The sequence below is a fragment of the Salmo trutta genome, chromosome 1, assembly GCF_901001165.1.
Source record: "Salmo trutta chromosome 1, fSalTru1.1, whole genome shotgun sequence".
Lineage (NCBI taxonomy): Eukaryota > Metazoa > Chordata > Actinopteri > Salmoniformes > Salmonidae > Salmo > Salmo trutta.
The window spans coordinates 59,705,341-59,725,286 of record NC_042957.1 but is presented as its reverse complement, the minus strand read 5'-3'; the positions used below and the strand labels follow the sequence as shown (position 1 = coordinate 59,725,286).

Sequence of the window (19,946 nt, the reverse complement as noted above, 5' to 3'; positions counted from 1 at the left end):
TCTCTCTTTCTCTCTCACTCCCTCCCTCCCTCTCTATATCCCTCCCTCTCTATATCCCTCTCTCTCCCGCTCTCATACATAAACCCTTTCCTCCCCCTGACTCCACCTCTCTCGTTCTCCAACTCACTGTAAAACACACACACACACACAGGCACGGGCACTCTCTCACTTTATCCCATAGTTCCCCATCTCCAAGGGAACACAGGGATGTCTCTATGGCAACAAGGAGCTTGCTCCACTAATGAACTGGTTGCCATAGTGATTCGGTTGGCTGTGCACAAACCCAGACTGAATAAAAGAGAGGGAGAGAGACATGTTACACCTCTGCACAGTATTCCATGCTCACTCCCTCACACACACACACACACACACACACACACACACACACACACACACACACATAGTCAGACAGAGAGAGTGTGTGAGACAGTCAGTGAGGGAGAGATTAAGACAGAAAGAGAGAGTTAAACACGTTAGTGAGATGTATTGAACCGTGGAGGATACATCCATGCATGCAGAAGCAGCAAGAAATCCAGCTGCTCTCCAGAAGGACCAATCACACAGCTGCTTCAAGGTCAGGGGAATGGCCTGCTCTACCTCAGCCTCAGCCCAGACTCACACCAGAGAGAGAGAGAGAAAGAGAGGAAGACTGTTTGATTCATGATCTACAGAAACAGATTAAGGACCTTCTCTCTCCAATGCTAACTGTGCCATATGATACAGCACAGTCAAACATTCTATTCATCTCACCATACAGGAGCTCACTGGTCAGAGGAGACAGTACAATCAGCCATTCAGATCTCCTTACTGTATAAGGTGAATGCACCAATTTGTAAGTCGCTCTGGATAAGAGCGTCTGCTAAATGACGTAAATGTAAATAAAACCATACACATCACTGGTCCCTGTGGTGGACTCACAATGTCTCTCCCTAGTGGTTCAGAATGGTAATAACAGCAGTACTGCAGCGAGGAGCGGTTCTCCACTCGCCTGCATCTCTCGCCTGCATATCTCTCTCTCTCTCTCTCTCTCTCTCTGTCTCTCTCTCTCAGACACACTAATACACAGACACACTAATACACAGACACACTAATACACAGACACACTAATACACAGACACACTAATACTGCACCAGGACCCTTTCCCTCAGTCCAGACTGTTAAGTTGCTGACACTTTTCTACTTTATAGTTCAATGCTTTCCTTTTCCTCTCTTTTCTTCTTTAGTGTTTTCATCTAAACCCCAACTACCCCCCCCTCTCTCCATCTCTTCTCTATAAGCACCACCATTGAACCCTCTCTCCTTCTCTCTCTCTCCCTCTCTCCCTCCCTCCCTCTCTCTCCCTCTCTCTCCCCGTCTCCTCTGCAGAAGTGTTTGCGGTTCAACCCGGATGCGACCGTTTGGAAGGCCAAGCAGCAGGTGCTATGTTCTCTGACCGATTCGTTGCGGGACGTGTTGAACTACGGTTTGTTCCAACCAGCCACCGAAGGCCATGACGCCAAGTTCCTGGAGGAGGAGAAGATGCTGAGAGAGTACCCACAATCCTTTGAGAAGGGGGTACCATATCTGGAGGTATGTACACAGGGGACCAGTACAGAGAAAAAAAATGCATGAAATGTATGCATTCACTACTGTAAGTCACTCTGGATAAGAGCGTCTGCTAAATGACTAAAATGTAAATGTATATACAGCCTGGATGTACGGTTACTCTGTAAGGTTACTCTCACTCTGTGGGTTACTCTGTAAGGTTACTCTCACTCTGTGGGTTACTCTGTAAGGTTACTCTCACTCTGAGGGTTACTCTGTAAGGTTACTCTGTGGGCTACTCTCACTCTGTGGGTTACTCTGTAAGGTTACTCTGTAAGGTTACTCTCACTCTGTGGGTTACTCTGTAAGGTTACTCTGTGGGTTATTCTGTATGGTTACTCTGTGGGTTACTCTGTAAGGTTACTCTGTGGGTTACTCTGTAAGGTTACTCTGTGGGTTATTCTGTATGGTTACTCTGTGGGTTACTCTGTAAGGTTACTCTGTGGGTTATTCTGTATGGTTACTCTGTGGGTTATTCTGTAAGGTTACTCTGTGGGTTACTCTGTAAGGTTACTCTGTGGGTTACTCTGTAAGGTTACTCTGTGGGTTACTCTGTAGGTTATTCTGTATGGTTACTCTGTGGGTTACTCTGTAAGGTTACTCTGTGGGTTACTCTGTAAGGTTACTCTGTGGGTTATTCTGTATGGTTACTCTGTGGGTTACTCTGTAAGGTTACTCTGTGGGTTACTCTCTAAGGTTACTCTGTGGGTTACTCTGTAAGGTTACTCTGTGGGTTATTCTGTAAGGTTACTCTGTGGGTTATTCTGTAAGGTTACTCTGTGGGTTACTCTGTAAGGTTACTCTGTGGGTTATTCTGTAAGGTTACTCTGTGGGTTACTCTGTAAGGTTACTCTGTGGGTTATTCTGTAAGGTTACTCTGTGGGTTATTCTGTATGATTACTTTGTGGGTTATTCTGTATGGTTACTCTGTGGGTTACTCTGTAAGGTTACTCTGTGGGTTATTCTGTATGGTTACTCTGTGGGTTACTCTGTAAGGTTACTCTGTGGGTTATTCTGTATGGTTACTCTGTGGGTTACTCTGTAAGGTTACTCTGTGGGTTATTCTGTATGGTTACTCTGTAGGTTACTCTGTGGGTTACTCTGTAAGGTTACTCTGTAAGGTTACTCTGTATGGTTACTCTGTGGGTTATTCTGTATGGTTACTCTGTGGGTTACTCTGTAAGGTTACTCTGTGGGTTACTCTGTAAGGTTACTCTGTGGGTTATTCTGTATGGTTACTCTGTAGGTTACTCTGTGGGTTACTCTGTAAGGTTACTCTGTGGGTTACTCTGTAAGGTTACTCTGTGGGTTATTCTGTATGGTTACTCTGTAGGTTACTCTGTGGGTTACTCTGTAAGGTTACTCTGTGGGTTACTCTGTAAGGTTACTCTGTGGGTTACTCTGTAAGGTTACTCTTTGGGTTACTCTGTAAGGTTACTCTGTGGGTTATTCTGTATGGTTACTCTGTGGGTTACTCTGTAAGGTTACTCTGTGGGTTATTCTGTATGGTTACTCTGTGGGTTACTCTGTAAGGTTACTCTGTGGGTTACTCTGTAAGGTTACTCTGTGGGTTATTCTGTATGGTTACTCTGTAGGTTACTCTGTGGGTTACTCTGTAAGGTTACTCTGTAAGGTTACTCTGTAAGGTTACTCTGTGGGTTATTCTGTATGGTTACTCTGTGGGTTACTCTGTAAGGTTACTCTGTGGGTTACTCTGTAAGGTTACTCTGTGGGTTATTCTGTATGGTTACTCTGTGGGTTACTCTGTGGGTTACTCTGTAAGGTTACTCTGTGGGTTACTCTGTAAGGTTACTCTGTGGGTTATTCTGTATGGTTACTCTGTAGGTTACTCTGTGGGTTACTCTGTAAGGTTACTCTGTGGGTTACTCTGTAAGGTTACTCTGTGGGTTACTCTGTAAGGTTACTCTGTGGGTTACTCTGTAAGGTTACTCTGTGGGTTATTCTGTAAGGTTACTCTGTGGGTTATTCTGTATGGTTACTCTGTAGGTTACTCTGTGGGTTACTCTGTAAGGTTACTCTGTGGGTTATTCTGTATGGTTACTCTGTAGGTTACTCTGTGGGTTACTCTGTAAGGTTACTCTGTGGGTTACTCTGTAAGGTTACTCTGTGGGTTACTCTGTAAGGTTACTCTGTGGGCTACTCTGTAAGGTTACTCTGTGGGCTACTCTGTAAGGTTACTCTGTGGGCTACTCTGTAAGGTTACTCTGTGGGCTACTCTGTAAGGTTACTCTGTGGGTTACTCTGTAAGGTTACTCTGTGGGCTACTCTGTATGGTTACTCTGTGGGTTACTCTGTAAGGTTACTCTGTGGGTTATTCTGTATGGTTACTCTGTGGGCTACTCTGTAAGGTTACTCTGTGGGCTACTCTGTAAGGTTACTCTGTGGGCTACTCTGTAAGGTTACTCTGTGGGCTACTCTGTAAGGTTACTCTGTGGGCTACTCTGTAAGGTTACTCTGTGGGCTACTCTGTAAGGTTACTCTGTGGGCTACTCTGTAAGGTTACTCTGTAAGGTTACTCTGCTACTCTGTAAGGTTACTCTGTAAGGTTACTCTGTGGCTACTCTGTAAGGTTACTCTGTGGGCTACTCTGTAAGGTTACTCTGTGGGCTACTCTGTAAGGTTACTCTGTGGGCTACTCTGTAAGGTTACTCTGTAAGGTTACTCTGTGGGCTACTCTGTGGGCTACTCTGTAAGGTTACTCTGTAAGGTTACTCTGTGGGTTACTCTGTAAGGTTACTCTGTAAGGTTACTCTGTGGGCTACTCTGTAAGGTTACTCTGTAAGGTTACTCTGTGGGTTACTCTGTAAGGTTACTCTGTAAGGTTACTCTGTAAGGTTACTCTGTGGGCTACTCTGTAAGGTTACTCTGTAAGGTTACTCTGTGGGTTACTCTGTAAGGTTACTCTGTAAGGTTACTCTGTGGGCTACTCTGTAAGGTTACTCTGTGGGCTACTCTGTGGGTTACTCTGTAAGGTTACTCTGTAAGGTTACTCTGTGGGCTACTCTGTAAGGTTACTCTGTGGGCTACTCTGTAAGGTTACTCTGTGGGCTACTCTGTAAGGTTACTCTGTGGGCTACTCTGTAAGGTTACTCTGTGGGCTACTCTGTAAGGTTACTCTGTGGGCTACTCTGTAAGGTTACTCTGTGGGTTACTCTGTAAGGTTACTCTGTGGGTTACTCTGTAAGGTTACTCTGTAAGGTTACTCTGTGGGCTACTCTGTAAGGTTACTCTGTGGGCTACTCTGTAAGGTTACTCTGTAAGGTTACTCTGTGGGTTACTCTGTAAGGTTACTCTGTGGGCTACTCTGTAAGGTTACTCTGTGGGCTACTCTGTAAGGTTACTCTGTAAGGTTACTCTGTAAGGTTACTCTGTGGGTTACTCTGTAAGGTTACTCTGTGGGTTACTCTCACTCTGTGGCTGGAAACTGTAGTGTAAACCTGTGCCGTTTCTTTCTTTTTTCCTTTTTTCGTTGAGCGAGGAGGAAGAGGGAAGTTATGGGTAAACTAGATAAAGCATAATTTTGCAATACATCTGCAGGCTCCATCATGTGGATCTAGGACAAAAGCTGAGAGAATTGAGGACAAAAGGCCTTCCAGTCAGGATTAACTCTCTCTCTCTCTCTCTCTCTCTCTCTCTCTCTCTCTCTCTCTCTCTCTCTCTCTCTCTCTCTCTCTCTCTCTCTCTCTCTCTCTCTCTAGTTTCGTTACAAGACCAGAGTGTACAAACAGACCAATCTAGATGAGAAACAGCTGGCTAAGCTGCACACTAAGGTACTGGTCTGTTTCAAAGGGTGTGGCACAATGTGAGTTGTGGGTTGTTGTGCAGTATGAAGGTGTATGTGTTGGCGGGAGTGTGTGTGGGTGTGGGTGTGTGCACTCCTTGTGTGTCAGTGTGTGTACACGCTGTGTGTGTGTGCACGCACGTGTGTGTGTGTGTGGGACTGCACACTGTCTGTCTGCAGTTACAGGCCCTTTGGGCAGTCCTCCACTGTTATCTGTGCTGTGCTTTGTGTGGCAGACAACTCCAGTATTAATGTGTCCTCCACTGTTATCTGTGCTGTGCTTTGTGTGGCAGACAACTCCAGTATTAATGTGTCCTCCACTGTTATCTGTGCTGTGCTTTGTGTGGCAGACAACTCCAGTATTAATGTGTCCTCCACTGTTATCTGTGCTGTGCTTTGTGTGGCAGACAACTCCAGTATTAATGTGTCCTCCACTGTTATCTGTGCTGTGCTTTGTGTGGCAGACAACTCCAGTATTAATGTGTCCTCCACTGTTATCTGTGCTGTGCTTTGTGTGGCAGACAACTCCAGTATTAATGTGTCCTCCACTGTTATCTGTGCTGTGCTTTGTGTGGCAGACAACTCCAGTATTAATGTGTCCTCCACTGTTATCTGTGCTTTGTGTGGCAGACAACTCCAGTATTAATGTGTCCTCCACTGTTATCTGTGCTGTGCTTTGTGTGGCAGACAACTCCAGTATTAATGTGTCCTCCACTGTTATCTGTGCTGTGCTTTGTGTGGCAGACAACTCCAGTATTAATGTGTCCTCCACTGTTATCTGTGCTGTGCTTTGTGTGGCAGACAACTCCAGTATTAATGTGTCCTCCACTGTTATCTGTGCTGTGCTTTGTGTGGCAGACAACTCCAGTATTAATGTGTCCTCCACTGTTATCTGTGCTGTGCTTTGTGTGGCAGACAACTCCAGTATTAATGTGTCCTCCACTGTTATCTGTGCTGTGCTTTGTGTGGCAGACAACTCCAGTATTAATGTGTCCACTCTGCTCTCTGGAATGCAGCGCTGGCACTCTTAGAAAAAAGTGTTCCGAATGGTTCTTCGGCTTTTCCTATAGGAGAACCCTTCTTGGTTCCAGGTAGAACCCTTTTGGTTCCAGGTAGAACTCTTGAACTGAAAAAGGTTCTTCAAAGGGTTCTCCTATGGGGACAGCCAAAGAACACTTTTAGGTTCTGGATAGCACCTTTATTTGTAGGAGTGCAGTCCCCTCATCTCTCTCTATCCTCCCATGCCTCTCATAGGCCAGTCTGAAGAAGTTCATGGACTACATCCAAAGTGGCTCTGTGGACAAGATGGCCAAGTTCTTGGACAAAGGGCTTGACCCCAACTACCAGGACCCTGACACGGGAGGTGAGACGCTGTCAGATGCTGTCCGCTGCCAGGGTGACCTGTGACCTCTCCTCAGTCAGTTAGCACCAATCAGCCATTTAGTCCGTCTGTCTGTTTGTCTGTCTATGTAGTCCCTGATACCTTGACCCCCTAACAAATCCTTCTTAGTGACCCATAACATTTGTGGGGCATATGGCCACTGTATTTTTAGCATCCTAGAGATCATTTCCAGACCCTTCAGCCATACAACCTGTCATCTAGCTAGCAAACTGTTCATATCCAAGTTGAATTAGCTAACAGCCAAGATAGCTGTGGGAGCTATGGCTAATGGCTGTCCTCTGTAACCTCGACCTGAAAACCCCCAACACTCTCTCCAACTCTGAATCACACTTACCCAAAGCTCTATCTATCTAACACTTTATTAAAGAGGATTATAATAAGCAAAGTAGACAGTTAGTTTGAGTCTCCTTTAAGAGCCAGATAATATAACGAGGTGGGAGACAGGCAGCTACTGTTAGCAGTTTTGGGTGTGCTGCAACAGTCCTCTCACACAACAGAGCCTGCTGTCGCTGGGAGTGTGAAGTGCACTTCCACCTGGCAACACCAGGGGGCAGCAGAGAGCTCTACATCTGCCATCTCAGATAGGAGATACCGTCCTACTACAGTAGACTAGAGTGACATGATGCTGTGATGTTTATGTCATAACTCCATGGCCCCACTCCTGTCTGTCTGATTAAATATATGAGCCCCTCCGTCCCTCCATTGCTCCATCTCTCTCTCTCCCCTGTAGAAACCCCCCTGACGTTGGCGGTGCAGTGTGAGCCGGGGGGAGGGGAGGCCATACGGGGGCTGGTGCTGGGAGGGGCTCATCTTGATTTCAGGTCCAAGGACGGACTCACACCTCTACACAAGGCTGTCCGCAGCCACTGCCACACAGCCTTGCTGGTAAACACACACACACCTCCTTACACTCACATCTATGGATTAAAGGAGCATGTATGGACCCACTGTGCATAGCGTCTTGTATTGAGATACAGTCATGATGTTCTTATAATGATATCACATATTTTATAGTGATATTCAACTAATATTTTAATACACTCTTAGAAAAAAGGGTTCCAAAGGGGTTTTTCGGCTGTCCCCATAGCAGAACCCTTTTTGGTTCCAGGTAGAACTCTTTTGGGTTCCATGTAGAACACTCTGTGGAAAGGGAACAAGGAGCTAAAAAGGGTTATTTAGAGGGTTCTCCTATGGGAACAGTCAAAGAAACCTTTCAGGTTGTAGATAGGACCTTCTTTCTAAGAGTGTATGTATGTGTGTCTACCTGGTGTGTCCCTATAGACCTTGCTGTCTCTGGGTGCGTCTCCGGACTATAAGGACCGGCGGGGGCTGACTCCGCTCTACCACACTGTGCTGACAGGGGGCGACACCTCCTGCTGTGAGACCCTGCTCCACCACCGCGCCAAGCTGGCCGTCAGGGACGAGAACGGCTGGGATGAGACACACCAGGTAGGTTGAGGTGGAAGTCTGTGTTTGTGTGCTTTTGTCTGGTTTAGTCTGTGTTCAAGTGTCTATGTCCATTAGCGTTTCACTGTGTTTGTATGTATATAGGTTTGTGTGTGTGTGTATTTGTGTTAATGTCAGTGTGTAAATGTCATCTCTATATTTATGTTATCCATTCATGTCACGGTACGCCTCCCTTACCCTGATGTGTCTCTCCTGCTACTCACCCCCTGTACCCTCTAACCCATGATGAGGCCTGTCTCTCACCCCCCTGTACCCTCTAACCCATGATGAGGCCCGTCTCTCACCCCCTGTACCCTCTAACCCATGATGAGGCCTGTCTCTCACCCCCCTGTACCCTCTAACCCATGATGAGGCCCGTCTCTCACCCCCTGTACCCTCTAACCCATGATGAGGCCTGTCTCTCACCCCCCTGTACCCTCTAACCCATGATGAGGCCTGTCTCTCACCCCCCTGTACCCTCTAACCCATGATGAGGCCTGTCTCTCACCCCCCTGTACCCTCTAACCCATGATGAGGCCTGTCTCTCACCCCCTGTACCCTCTAACCCATGATGAGGCCTGTCTCTCACCCCCCTGTACCCTCTAACCCATGATGAGGCCTGTTGCTCACCCCCCTGTACCCTCTAACCCATGATGAGGCCCGTCTCTCACCCCCTGTACCCCTCTAACCCATGACGAGGCCCGTCTCTCACCCCCCTGTACCCCTCTAACCCATGATGAGGCCCGTCTCTCACCCCCTGTACCCCTCTAACCCATGACGAGGCCCGTCTCTCACCCCCCTGTACCCCTCTAACCCATGATGAGGCCTGTCTCTCACCCCCCTGTACCCTCTAACCCATGATGAGGCCCGTCTCTCACCCCCTGTACCCCTCTAACCCACGACGAGGCCCGTCTCTCACCCCCCTGTACCCCTCTAACCCATGATGAGGCCCGTCTCTCACCCCCTGTACCCCTCTAACCCATGATGAGGCCCGTCTCTCACCCCCCTGTACCCCTCTAACCCATGATGAGGCCCGTGTCTCACCCCCCTGTACCCCTCTAACCCATGATGAGGCCCGTGTCTCACCCCCCTGTACCCCTCTAACCCATGATGAGGCCCGTCTCTCACCCCCCTGTACCCTCTAACCCATGATGAGGCCCGTCACTCAACCCCCTGTACCCTCTAACCCATGATGAGGCCCGTCTCTCATCTCCCTGTACCCTCTAACCCATGATGAGGCCCGTCTCTCATCTCCCTGTACCCTCTAACCCATGATGAGGCCCGTCTCTCATCTCCCTGTACCCTCTAACCCATGATGAGGCCCGTCTCTCATCTCCCTGTACCCTCTAACCCATGATGAGGCCCGTCTCTCATCTCCCTGTACCCTCTAACCCATGATGAGGCCCGTCTCTCATCTCCCTGTACCCTCTAACCCATGATGAGGCCCGTCTCTCACCCCCCTGTACCTTCTAACCCATGATGAGGCCCGTCTCTCACCCCCCTGTACCCCTCTAACATATGATGAGGCCTGTCTCTCACCCCCTGTACCCTCTAACCCATGATGAGGCCCATCACTCACCCCCCTGTACCCCTCTAACCCATGATGAGGCCCATCACTCACCCCCCTGTACCCTCTAACCCATGATGAGGCCCATCACTCACCCCCCTCTAACCCATGATGAGGCCCATCACTCACCCCCCTTTACCCCTCTAACCCATGATGAGGCCCGTTTCTCACCCCCCTGTATCCTCTAACCCATGATGAGGCCCGTCTCTCATCTCCCTGTACCCCTCTAACCCATGATGAGACCCGTCTCTCACCCCCCTTTACCCCTCTAACCCATGATGAGGCCCGTCTCTCACCCCCTGTACCCTCTAACCCATGATGAGGCCCGTTTCTCACCCCCCTGTATCCTCTAACCCATGATGAGGCCCGTCTCTCATCTCCCTGTACCCCTCTAACCCATGATGAGGCCCGTCTCTCACCCCCCTTTACCCCTCTAACCCATGATGAGGCCCGTCTCTCATCTCCCTGTCACTCCATAGCTCAGGTATGAAGAGGACAGCAGATAGAACCCTGGAGACACACAGGTACTGTACTAACTTCCCCTCCATTTTAACATTCTTTCCATCTTTTCATCATTATGTCTGTGTGTATTTGTGCTGTTGTTGTTGTCTATCTATGTGCGTATCTATGTGCGTATCTATGTGTGAGAGGCTCTGTAAGTGTGTATTCTTGCTGTTTTCTGATGTGTGTGTTGTTCCTGTTTCTCTCTCTCTTTTTGACAATGTATAACCCCCCTCTCTCTTTCTCCACTCTTTATTTCCTTGATCTCTATCTCCCTCTTCATTCATTTCTCTTTTCTTCACCTCTGATCGCCTGTCATCCCCCTCTCCCCACCCCTCTCTCTCTCTCTCTCTCTCTCTTTCTTTATTTCTATCTCTCTACCCCCCATCTCTCTATCTCTCCCCACCTTTCTCGCTCTCTGTCCCCCCACCTCTCTGTCCCCCCACCTCTCTCTCTCTCCCTCCCTCTCTGTGCTCACTCTGCTCTGATCCCAGGCCTGTCAGAATGGCAACGCCCAGCATCTGGAGCACCTTCTTTTTTACGGGGCAGACTCCACTTCCCAGAATGCCTCAGGAAACACTGCCTTGCACATTTGTGCTTTATACAACAAGGTAGTGCTCTCCAGTAGTGTCATAAACAAACATCATAAAGATAACTTTGTAGTTTTGTAATCCAGTATTACAGTTATTTGCTGCTAATTGATTGACATGTATTTTGTCCATACAGGACAGCTGTGCACGAATTCTACTTTACAGGGGAGCCAATAAAGACACAAAGAATAACAGTGGGCAGAACCCATTTCAGGTGATTATACAATACATGGCTGGGCTAATGGAATGCTGTATTTGTATGTACATTGCTTGGATGGGGTTGTGTGTGATGAAGTTACTGAAGCAGAAAATGCTATTGGATGAGATGTACCAGTTTTAGTGATATTGTTCTATGATGTGCACGAGGGTCCAAGGTGGGAGAATTCTGCCTGACCCCTTGAGCTGGGTTCTCGTACTCTGTCCTCCTTACAAAAGGCCAGCTGAGACAAGGAATATGTGCATACTGTGTGTGTGTGCGCGCAAGTGTGTGTGTGGAGGATGCTGTGAGAACTGTCCCTTACACGGCTAGCGTGTGTGTTTCAGGTGGCTGTCATGTCCGGCCATTTTGAGCTTGGAGAGATTATCAAAAACCATCGGGACACGTATGTAGGTATGTCTGTCCTGTGGCTGTCTGGGAGTTTATGCTCTATGAACGTATGTAGGTACGTCTGTCCTGTGGCTGTCTGGGAGTTTATGCTCTATGAACGTATGTAGGTACGTCTGTCCTGTGGCTGTCTGGGAGTTTATGCTCTATGAACGTATGTAGGTACGTGCTGTCCTGTGGCTGTCTGGGAGTTTATGCTCTATGAACGTATGTAGGTACGTCTGTCCTGTGGCTGTCTGGGAGTTTATGCTCTATGAACGTATGTAGGTACGTCTGTCCTGTGGCTGTCTGGGAGTTTATGCTCTATGAACGTATGTAGGTACGTCTGTCCTGTGGCTGTCTGGGAGTTTATGCTCTATGAACGTATGTAGGTACGTCTGTCCTGTGGCTGTCTGGGAGTTTATGCTCTATGAACGTATGTAGGTACGTGCTGTCCTGTGGCTGTCTGGGAGTTTATGCTCTATGAACGTATGTAGGTACGTGCTGTCCTGTGGCTGTCTGGGAGTTTATGCTCTATGAACGTATGTAGGTACGTCTGTCCTGTGGCTGTCTGGGAGTTTATGCTCTATGAACGTATGTAGGTACGTCTGTCCTGTGGCTGTCTGGGAGTTTATGCTCTATGAACGTATGTAGGTACGTCTGTCCTGTGGCTGTCTGGGAGTTTATGCTCTATGAACGTATGTGACAGTATGTGAGAGTGGGTCTACATTCACGTTTCTTTAAAAACAACGTTGTGCGTACACACAATATTTATTACATTATTTTGTATGTGTGCCAATCAAACTGGGATACTTCCTGTCCCTGCTATCTGAATGAGTGCTGCAAGTGAACTAATTATGTCTAGTTTATCTCTCTCTCTCTCTCTCTCTCTCTCTCTCTCTCTCTCCTTCTCTCCTTCTCACACTCTCTCAGTTCCTTTTCTTGAGTCTCCCAAATACGCCCCTCAGAGGCGAGAGAGTGCGCCGCGCACCCTGGCGCTGCCCCAGCCTCACCCCTTCCTGCGTGCCAACAGTGATAACAGTATGAACCTGCCTGACTGGATGGCACTGCCCAATACACCAGGCTCCAACATTGTGTCTGTACAGGTAGAGGAAGGAACCTAGCACCTGGACACCTAGTCTGGGAGAACTACTGTACTGTTTCACATCATGTATCATGTAATGTAGCTATGTAGTACATCACTAATATACTGTAGTACATCACCAATATACTGTAGTACATCACCAATATACTGTAGTACAACACCAATATACTGTAGGTCATCACCAATATGCTGTAGTACAACACCAATATACTGTAGTACATCACCAATATACTGTAGTGTATTTTTACATTTACATTTTAGTCATTTAGCAGAAGCTCTTATCCAGAGCGACTTAAAGTTAGTACATTCATCTTAAGATAGCTAGGTGGGACAACCACATACTGTATCACAGACATACATTTACATTTTTCCTCAATAAAGTAGCTATCAGTAGTCAGAGCTAGAATAGGGGAGGGGGGTTCCATGAGACCTGAGGTGGCAGAACGGAGTGCTCAGGTTGGGGTGTAGGGTTTGAGCATCGCCTGAAGGTAGGGAGGGGCAGTTTTTCTTGCTGCTCCGTAGGTAAGCACCATGGTCTTGTAGTGGATGCGAGCTTTGACTGGAAGCCAGTGTAGTGTACGGAGGAGCAGGGTGACATGGGAGAACTTGGGAAGGTTGAAATCTAGGCAGGCTGCAGCATTCTGGATAAATTGCAGTGGTTTGATGGCACAAGCGGGGAGCCCAGCCAACTGAGAGTTGCAGTAGTCCAGACGGGAGAGTGCCTGGATTAAAACCTGCTCCTCTTCCTGTGTAAGGTCGGGTCATAACGTTGTAGAGCATGAACCTGCAGGAGCGAGTCACTGCTTTAATGTTGGCAGAGAATGTCCAGAGTCACTTCAAGGTTCTTTGCACTCTGGGAGGGTGACACTGTGGAGTTGTCAACCGTGATGGAGTGCGGACAGGATTTCCCCGGGAGGAAGAGCAGCTCCGTCTTGTCGAGGTTAAGCTTGAGGTGGTGAGCCGACATCCAAGTTGAGATATCTGACAGGCACCCAGAGATGCGTTTCGCCACCTGAGTGTCAGAAAGGGGGAAGGAGGAAAGTAGTTGAGTGCCGTCTGCTTAGCAATGATAGGAGAGACCATGTGATGATATGATGGAGCTGAGTGACTTGGTGTATAGAGCGAAGAGGAGAGGGCCTAGAACTGTGCCCTGGGGGACACCAGTAGTGGGAGTACGTGGTGCATCTGATGTCGAAGGCAGCGGATAGATCTAAGATGATGAGAGAGTCAGCTTTGGCAGTGCGGAGAGTCTCCGTGACACAGAGAAGAGCAGTCTGGGTTGAGTGACCCGTCTTGAAGCCTGACTGGTTAGGGTCCAGAAGATCGTCCTGAAGGAGATAACGAGAGGGTTGATCAGAAACAGCATGCTCAAGTGTTTTGGAAAGAAAGGAAAGAAGGGATGCTTTTGGCTTCAGATGAATCGAGAGTTGGTTTCTTGAGGAGGGGAGCGACTTGGGCCATTTTGAAGTCAGAGGGGAAACAGCAACATACTGTAGTACATCACCAATATACTGTAGTACATCACCAATATACTGTAGTACATCACCAATATACTGTAGTACATCACCAATATACTGTAGTACATCACCAATATACTGTAGTACATCACCAATATACTGTAGTACATCACCAATATACTGTAGTACAACACCAATATACTGTAGTACATCACCAATATACTGTAGTACATCACCAATATACTGTAGTACATCACCAATATACTGTAGTACATCACCAATATACTGTAGTACATCACCAATATACTGTAGTAGACCACTGAACCGGTGTTGCCCTTTCATCTCTTTCTCTCTCTGTCTCTTTCTGTCTCTCACTCTCTCTGTGTGTCTCTCTCTCTGTGTCTCTCTCTCTGTCTCTCTCTCTTGCTCACTCAGGGCTATAAGCATTCAGGTACCATGCGGAGCTCCAGTAGTCCCCGTGGGGCGCGGACTCGCTCCCCGTCCCGAGGGAGAGCAGGGGATAAGGAGGACAGGAGTCGGCAGAGTCGGAGGCAGGGAGGAAGCGGAGGGGAAGGAGAAGGCGGGGGAGCAGGAGGGTAAGACTGACTATGGTTCTGATAGAACCGTTGATGTGTAGTTCCATTATAGCATGCTCTCTCTCCATCAACAGCAGAGTCAGTTGTCCCTCACGGCTGTGACTCTAACATGGCACCCAATCCAAACTTGAAATCTGTATTAATAATTTGCACACAAATCTCCCATCAATAGATGGTTTTCACAAAAGTCCAAATTAGCCATGCAGACCTCAAGTTAGGATTGGGTCTACTGTGCATGAGGGTTGTGTATAGTGTAAGCCTTGTCCGAGCCAGAAGGCCCATTGTTTCTGTAGCGTGAAGCAGACACTAACCACAAGGCCACTGAGTTGGTTGTGTACTGTAATGTATGTGCTGTATGCTGAACGCTGCCCCCCTCTGGCCAGGGCGGGGTCTGTCAGCAGCAATACGGTTACGGCAGCAGGGGGCCAGCGGAGGCGTCTCTACAGCGCCGTCCCAGGACGTGTGTTTGTAGCCACGCGCTCCCACTCCGCCCAGGGAGACAGAGAGATTAGCATCAGCAAGGGAGACAAAGTCAAAGGTGTGTGTGTTTAGTGTGTCTGTGTCAGAGAATGGCTGTGTGACTGTCTGGCTGGGTGTTTTTTCATGTGAATTCAAAGTGTTTGCTAGCCTGGGTGCCAGCCTGATACATTTGCCCAGGAGATGAAATGTTCATGCTGGTACCCAGGCTAGGTCTCTGTCTGCTGATGTGAGTGGTGTATGTATGAGTCTGTCTAGTGGATGTAGTCTACCTGTCTTAATGAGAGTGTAAGGTCCTTGTATGTCCTTGTCTTCAATGTCTGCAGGTATGAATATGTGTGTGTCTGTGAGTGAGTCTAAGGTGTTTCCAGGTATGTATGTCTTGGTGAGTACGTAGAGAGGTTTGCATGCCTGTTTGTGTGTTTACATTCCTCTGTGTGTGTTTACATGTTGTGGCTATTTCCTTGTTCTTGTTTGTGCCTATATGTTGTTTTGTGTATACTGACTGTGTGAGGTAATTGCTCTGACGCGCGACGCTCTTTCCTGTCCCCTCATGCAGTGCTGAGTGTGGGCGAGGGAGGGTTCTGGGAGGGCACGGTTAAGGGACGGACCGGCTGGTTCCCCTCAGACTGCGTAGAGGAAGTGGCAGTCCGTAGCCAGGACAACCGCTCAGGTGAGGCCCTGAGCACACACCTGCAGACACACACAGCGTGCCTCTCTCTCAGAAAAACACACACACACACACACACACACACACACACACACTTCCACACACGGCTGCGCTGGCTGCTACACACAGACACACAGGCATAAAAAACAACACATTTAGCAGGAGGTCTACAGTTAGGTAGTAACACTGGGGAAATACCACTCTAGACTCTAGACAGCAGAAGCAAGGTGTGGGTTGACAGGGAAGGAAGGTCCTACACTAGTCGTAGTAGTGGTGTCTGCCCACCACTAAGGCCTTAGGATGCAGTGGTAAACACAGCTGGTTTGACTGTATGTAGAGACTCAATAGAGAGACGTTTACTGTCGAGGTTCAGGCTGTAGGCTAACAGCAGCGTGTGACTGTAGTGACAGTGTTGGTCAGTGTGGCAGGCAGGCAGGCAGGCATCATGCTGATAACACTGTGGTCGTGTGTTTTAGAGAGCCGCAGTGAGAAAGCCAAGAGACTGTTCCGGCATTACACCGTGGGCTCCTACGACAGCTTCGACGCTCCCAGGTAAGGATGGGGAGACTTTCTCTTTCTCTACAGTGTCATACTCAGAGGTCTACCTGGAAGTCAGTGAGTTGAGTGATCTTGCCCTGGATATGCTTGGGATATGTTGGAGTGAGTTGGGTAGCTGTAAGATGGCCGTTTTCCTAGAGTGATCTACAGTACTGTGTCAACTTGTGTTTGGGACTATGGGTAATATACTGTATATTAACCTCACCTGTGTTGTATGTGTGGAAGTGATCCACTAGAGACTATGATTGGGTGATCTACTGTGCGATGGATTGTGATTGGGTGATCTACTGTGCGATGGATTGTGATTGGGTGATATACTGTGATGTAAGCTGGGCTGTAATTGATCTGTTATGGGTTGGACAGTGTTGGGGACTATCTTAAGTTACATACAGTACTGGTCAGATATCTGAAGTTACATACAGTACTGGTCAGATATCTGAAGTTACATACAGTACTGGTCTGATATCTGAAGTTACATACAGTACTGGTCTGATATCTGAAGTTACATACAGTACTGGTCAGATATCTGAAGTTACATTTAGTACTGGTCTGATATCTAAAGTTACATACAGTACTGGTCTGATATCTGAAGTTACATACAGTACTGGTCTGATATCTGAAGTTACATACAGTACTGGTCTGATATCTGAAGTTACATACAGTACTGGTCTGATATCTGAAGTTACATACAGTACTGGTCTGATATCTAAAGTTACATACAGTACTGGTCTGATATCTGAAGTTACATACAGTACTGGTCTGATATCTGAAGTTACATACAGTACTGGTCTGATATCTGAAGTTACATACAGTACTGGTCTGATATCTGAAGTTACATACAGTACTGGTCTGATATCTGAAGTTACATTTAGTACTGGTCTGATATCTGAACTTCTGTAGACTGTCATCGACGTGTCCTCTACTGATGTGCTTGTTGATTATGTTGTCGTTGTTGTTGATGTTGACTTCCAAAATGCTACGTTGATACTTTGGAGTGTAACTCCTCTCATTAACACCTAGTGATGTAATGTACTTCTCTTTAATGTCATGTTTTTGCGTGGCGGCTCAGAGAGGCTCTGTTATGAGGCAAACCATTTTAACGGTCCTGGACTTGGACTGTGAGAGAAGTATTTATAAAGAAATAAACACATTATAAATCACATGTATTATTTACAGATAATCCTTCTCCCTGCCCGCTCGCTATCACAGACAACACAAACACACACAAACACAAGTGCGCACACAACAAAAGCATTCATTATTTTGCATAATTTCATTTAGACTTACGTGCTCTACCAAGCGACTGACACCTACATGGAAACTCACACAAACGTTTATACACCCACATCAGGGATATTTAAACAAATGTACTCATACCATATAAAACTCCAGGTTGTTTAGTCAGTCTGTGGCTGGCTGGCTGCTCACTGCTAACTCACTGCTAACACTGCTAACTCACTGCTAACACTGCTAACTCACTGCTAACACTGCTAACTCACGGCTAACACTGCTAACTCACTGCTAACACTGCTAACTCACTGCTAACACTGCTAACTCACGGCTAACACTGCTAACTCACTGCTAACACTGCTAACTCACTGCTAACTCACTGCTAACTCACTGCTATGCTAACTCACGGCTAACACTGCTAACTCACTGCTAACACTGCTAACTCACTGCTAACACTGCTAACTCACGGCTAACACTGCTAACTCACGGCTAACACTGCTAACTCACTGCTAACACTGCTAACTCACTGCTAACTCACTGCTAACTCACTGCGAACTCACTGCTAACACTGCTAACTCACTGCTAACACTGCTAACTCACTGCTAACTCACTGCTAACTCACTGCTAACTCACTGCTAACACACTGCTAACTCACTGCTAAGTCACTGCTAACTCACTGCTAACACTGCTAACTCACTGCTAAGTCTGTTTTTATCAGAGCACAAGTGTGGATCCATCTCACCTATTCCCCTGCTTTTTTCCACTCCTCTATATTTGGCTTTGTCACCCCTTCCACCTCTCTCTCTCTCTATCGCTCCCTTTATTTTTATTCATCACCGTTTTACTCACCCCCTGTACTTTTTAATTTTCTCTCCATCACCCTCCCTCCCCTGTGGTGTTTCCATCTGGAGAACAGACAGTGAAGGGCACTCTGGAGGGAGAGAGGGATGAACAGAGCAAGAAAGGAGGTGAAGAGAAGGAGAGATTCTACAGTATGTAGAATTAGACGAAGAAGAGAAAGGGGAGAGAGAACGAAGGAGAGGAAATAGACATGAATGAACAACCCCCTTTCTCTCCCACTTTCACCTCATCACCTTTCAATCCGCTTTTAGATGGAAGATGTTTTTATATTGACAGTAAGAGATCTTGTACACCTCCTGATCTGTCTAATGAAGCAGGCTTTTACTGCTCTGACTAGCTGTGACAGTTTAACAAGGCTCGGTCGAGACGGCAGTCAGCTAAATGAATGGCTTAAATTGATATTGTGGCACAGCGATTACATTAACAAGGATTAGAGGAAGAGGAGAGATGTTCTCTCTCTATACATTTTCACCCCTAGTGTCCATCTTTATCAATCCATTCCTCCTTTCTCCCTATTTGTCCTTATCCTCCCTTCTTTACTCATTTACTCCTTCCTTCCTTCCTTCCTTCCTTCCTTCCTTCCTTCCTTCTTCCATCTAAATAAGCCTCCCTCCGTCGTGCCCCCTCTCTCCCTGTGTCTCAGAGCCCATGGCAGTGAATTCCCTTAGTAACACACATGACAACTGTTCTGGGGCAGCGGTCTGTGAAATAGGGACAAGGAAGCACACACACATTCTAGAGAAGAGTGGATTATTGCCCTCCATCACAAGAGGTGCTTTCATTATGGGAGAACACTCATGCACACATACACTCATACACACATGGCCACACACACATGAGTCACACACACATGAGTCACACACACATGACCACACACACATGACCACATACACATGAGTCACACACACTAACATGACCAAACACCTGCCAACATTCACTCTCTTGCCCCCTCCCCCTTGTACTCTTTCTTCCTCTCTCACTCTCTCGCTCTCTCTCCCTCTCTCGCTCTCTCTCTCTCCCTCCCTCACACACACACACACGCGCGGCCATACACTAAATTCACAGCAGTATAGCTTAACATGCAGAGAGAGAAACAAAAAGAGAGGGAGGGAAGGAGAGAGAGGAGAAGAACAGCAATAGGCAGTGAAGGCAGAAAGGCACCAGAGAGAGGTAGGGGGAGAGAGAGGGGGAGATTGAGCGAGAGACAGGGAGGCAGAGAGGGAGGGAGGGAGGGAAAGGCGACAGAAGACAACATCGACATACATCGAGCGAAGCACTGACAGAGATGATGTGAGTGCCTTTTTAAAGAGAATCTCTCTCGCTCTAATTTTCTCTTCCTTCTGCTGCTCATCCCCAGCTGAATCTCTCTTCTTCTTCCTGTCTGTCTTGATGCGTCTCCTTCCTCCCGTTTCCCTGCCTCGCTCTCCTCTTTTCATTCATGCGCTCTGCTTTGTTTACAGACAATGTGAGAGAGGAAAGAGGAGGAGAGGGGAGGGGACAGTGTACATGTGTGTGT

At 47.4% G+C, this 19,946-nt stretch overlaps 1 protein-coding gene across 1 annotated transcript in view; it reads left to right on the top strand.

Moving 5' to 3' along the window:
- The first annotated feature begins 508 nt into the window (after nucleotides 1-508).
- LOC115195987 (SH3 and multiple ankyrin repeat domains protein 1-like) overlaps nucleotides 509-19,946 on the top strand; it is a 40,080-nt gene continuing 20,642 nt past the window's right edge. The window contains 14 exon segments of the mRNA XM_029756444.1: nucleotides 509-574; nucleotides 1,367-1,570; nucleotides 5,305-5,376; nucleotides 6,642-6,750; nucleotides 7,520-7,674; nucleotides 8,071-8,238; nucleotides 10,798-10,914; nucleotides 11,030-11,107; nucleotides 11,437-11,503; nucleotides 12,410-12,582; nucleotides 14,474-14,634; nucleotides 15,018-15,172; nucleotides 15,671-15,784; nucleotides 16,258-16,333. Of these exon segments, the coding sequence (XP_029612304.1) occupies nucleotides 509-574; nucleotides 1,367-1,570; nucleotides 5,305-5,376; nucleotides 6,642-6,750; nucleotides 7,520-7,674; nucleotides 8,071-8,238; nucleotides 10,798-10,914; nucleotides 11,030-11,107; nucleotides 11,437-11,503; nucleotides 12,410-12,582; nucleotides 14,474-14,634; nucleotides 15,018-15,172; nucleotides 15,671-15,784; nucleotides 16,258-16,333 (1,715 nt within the window).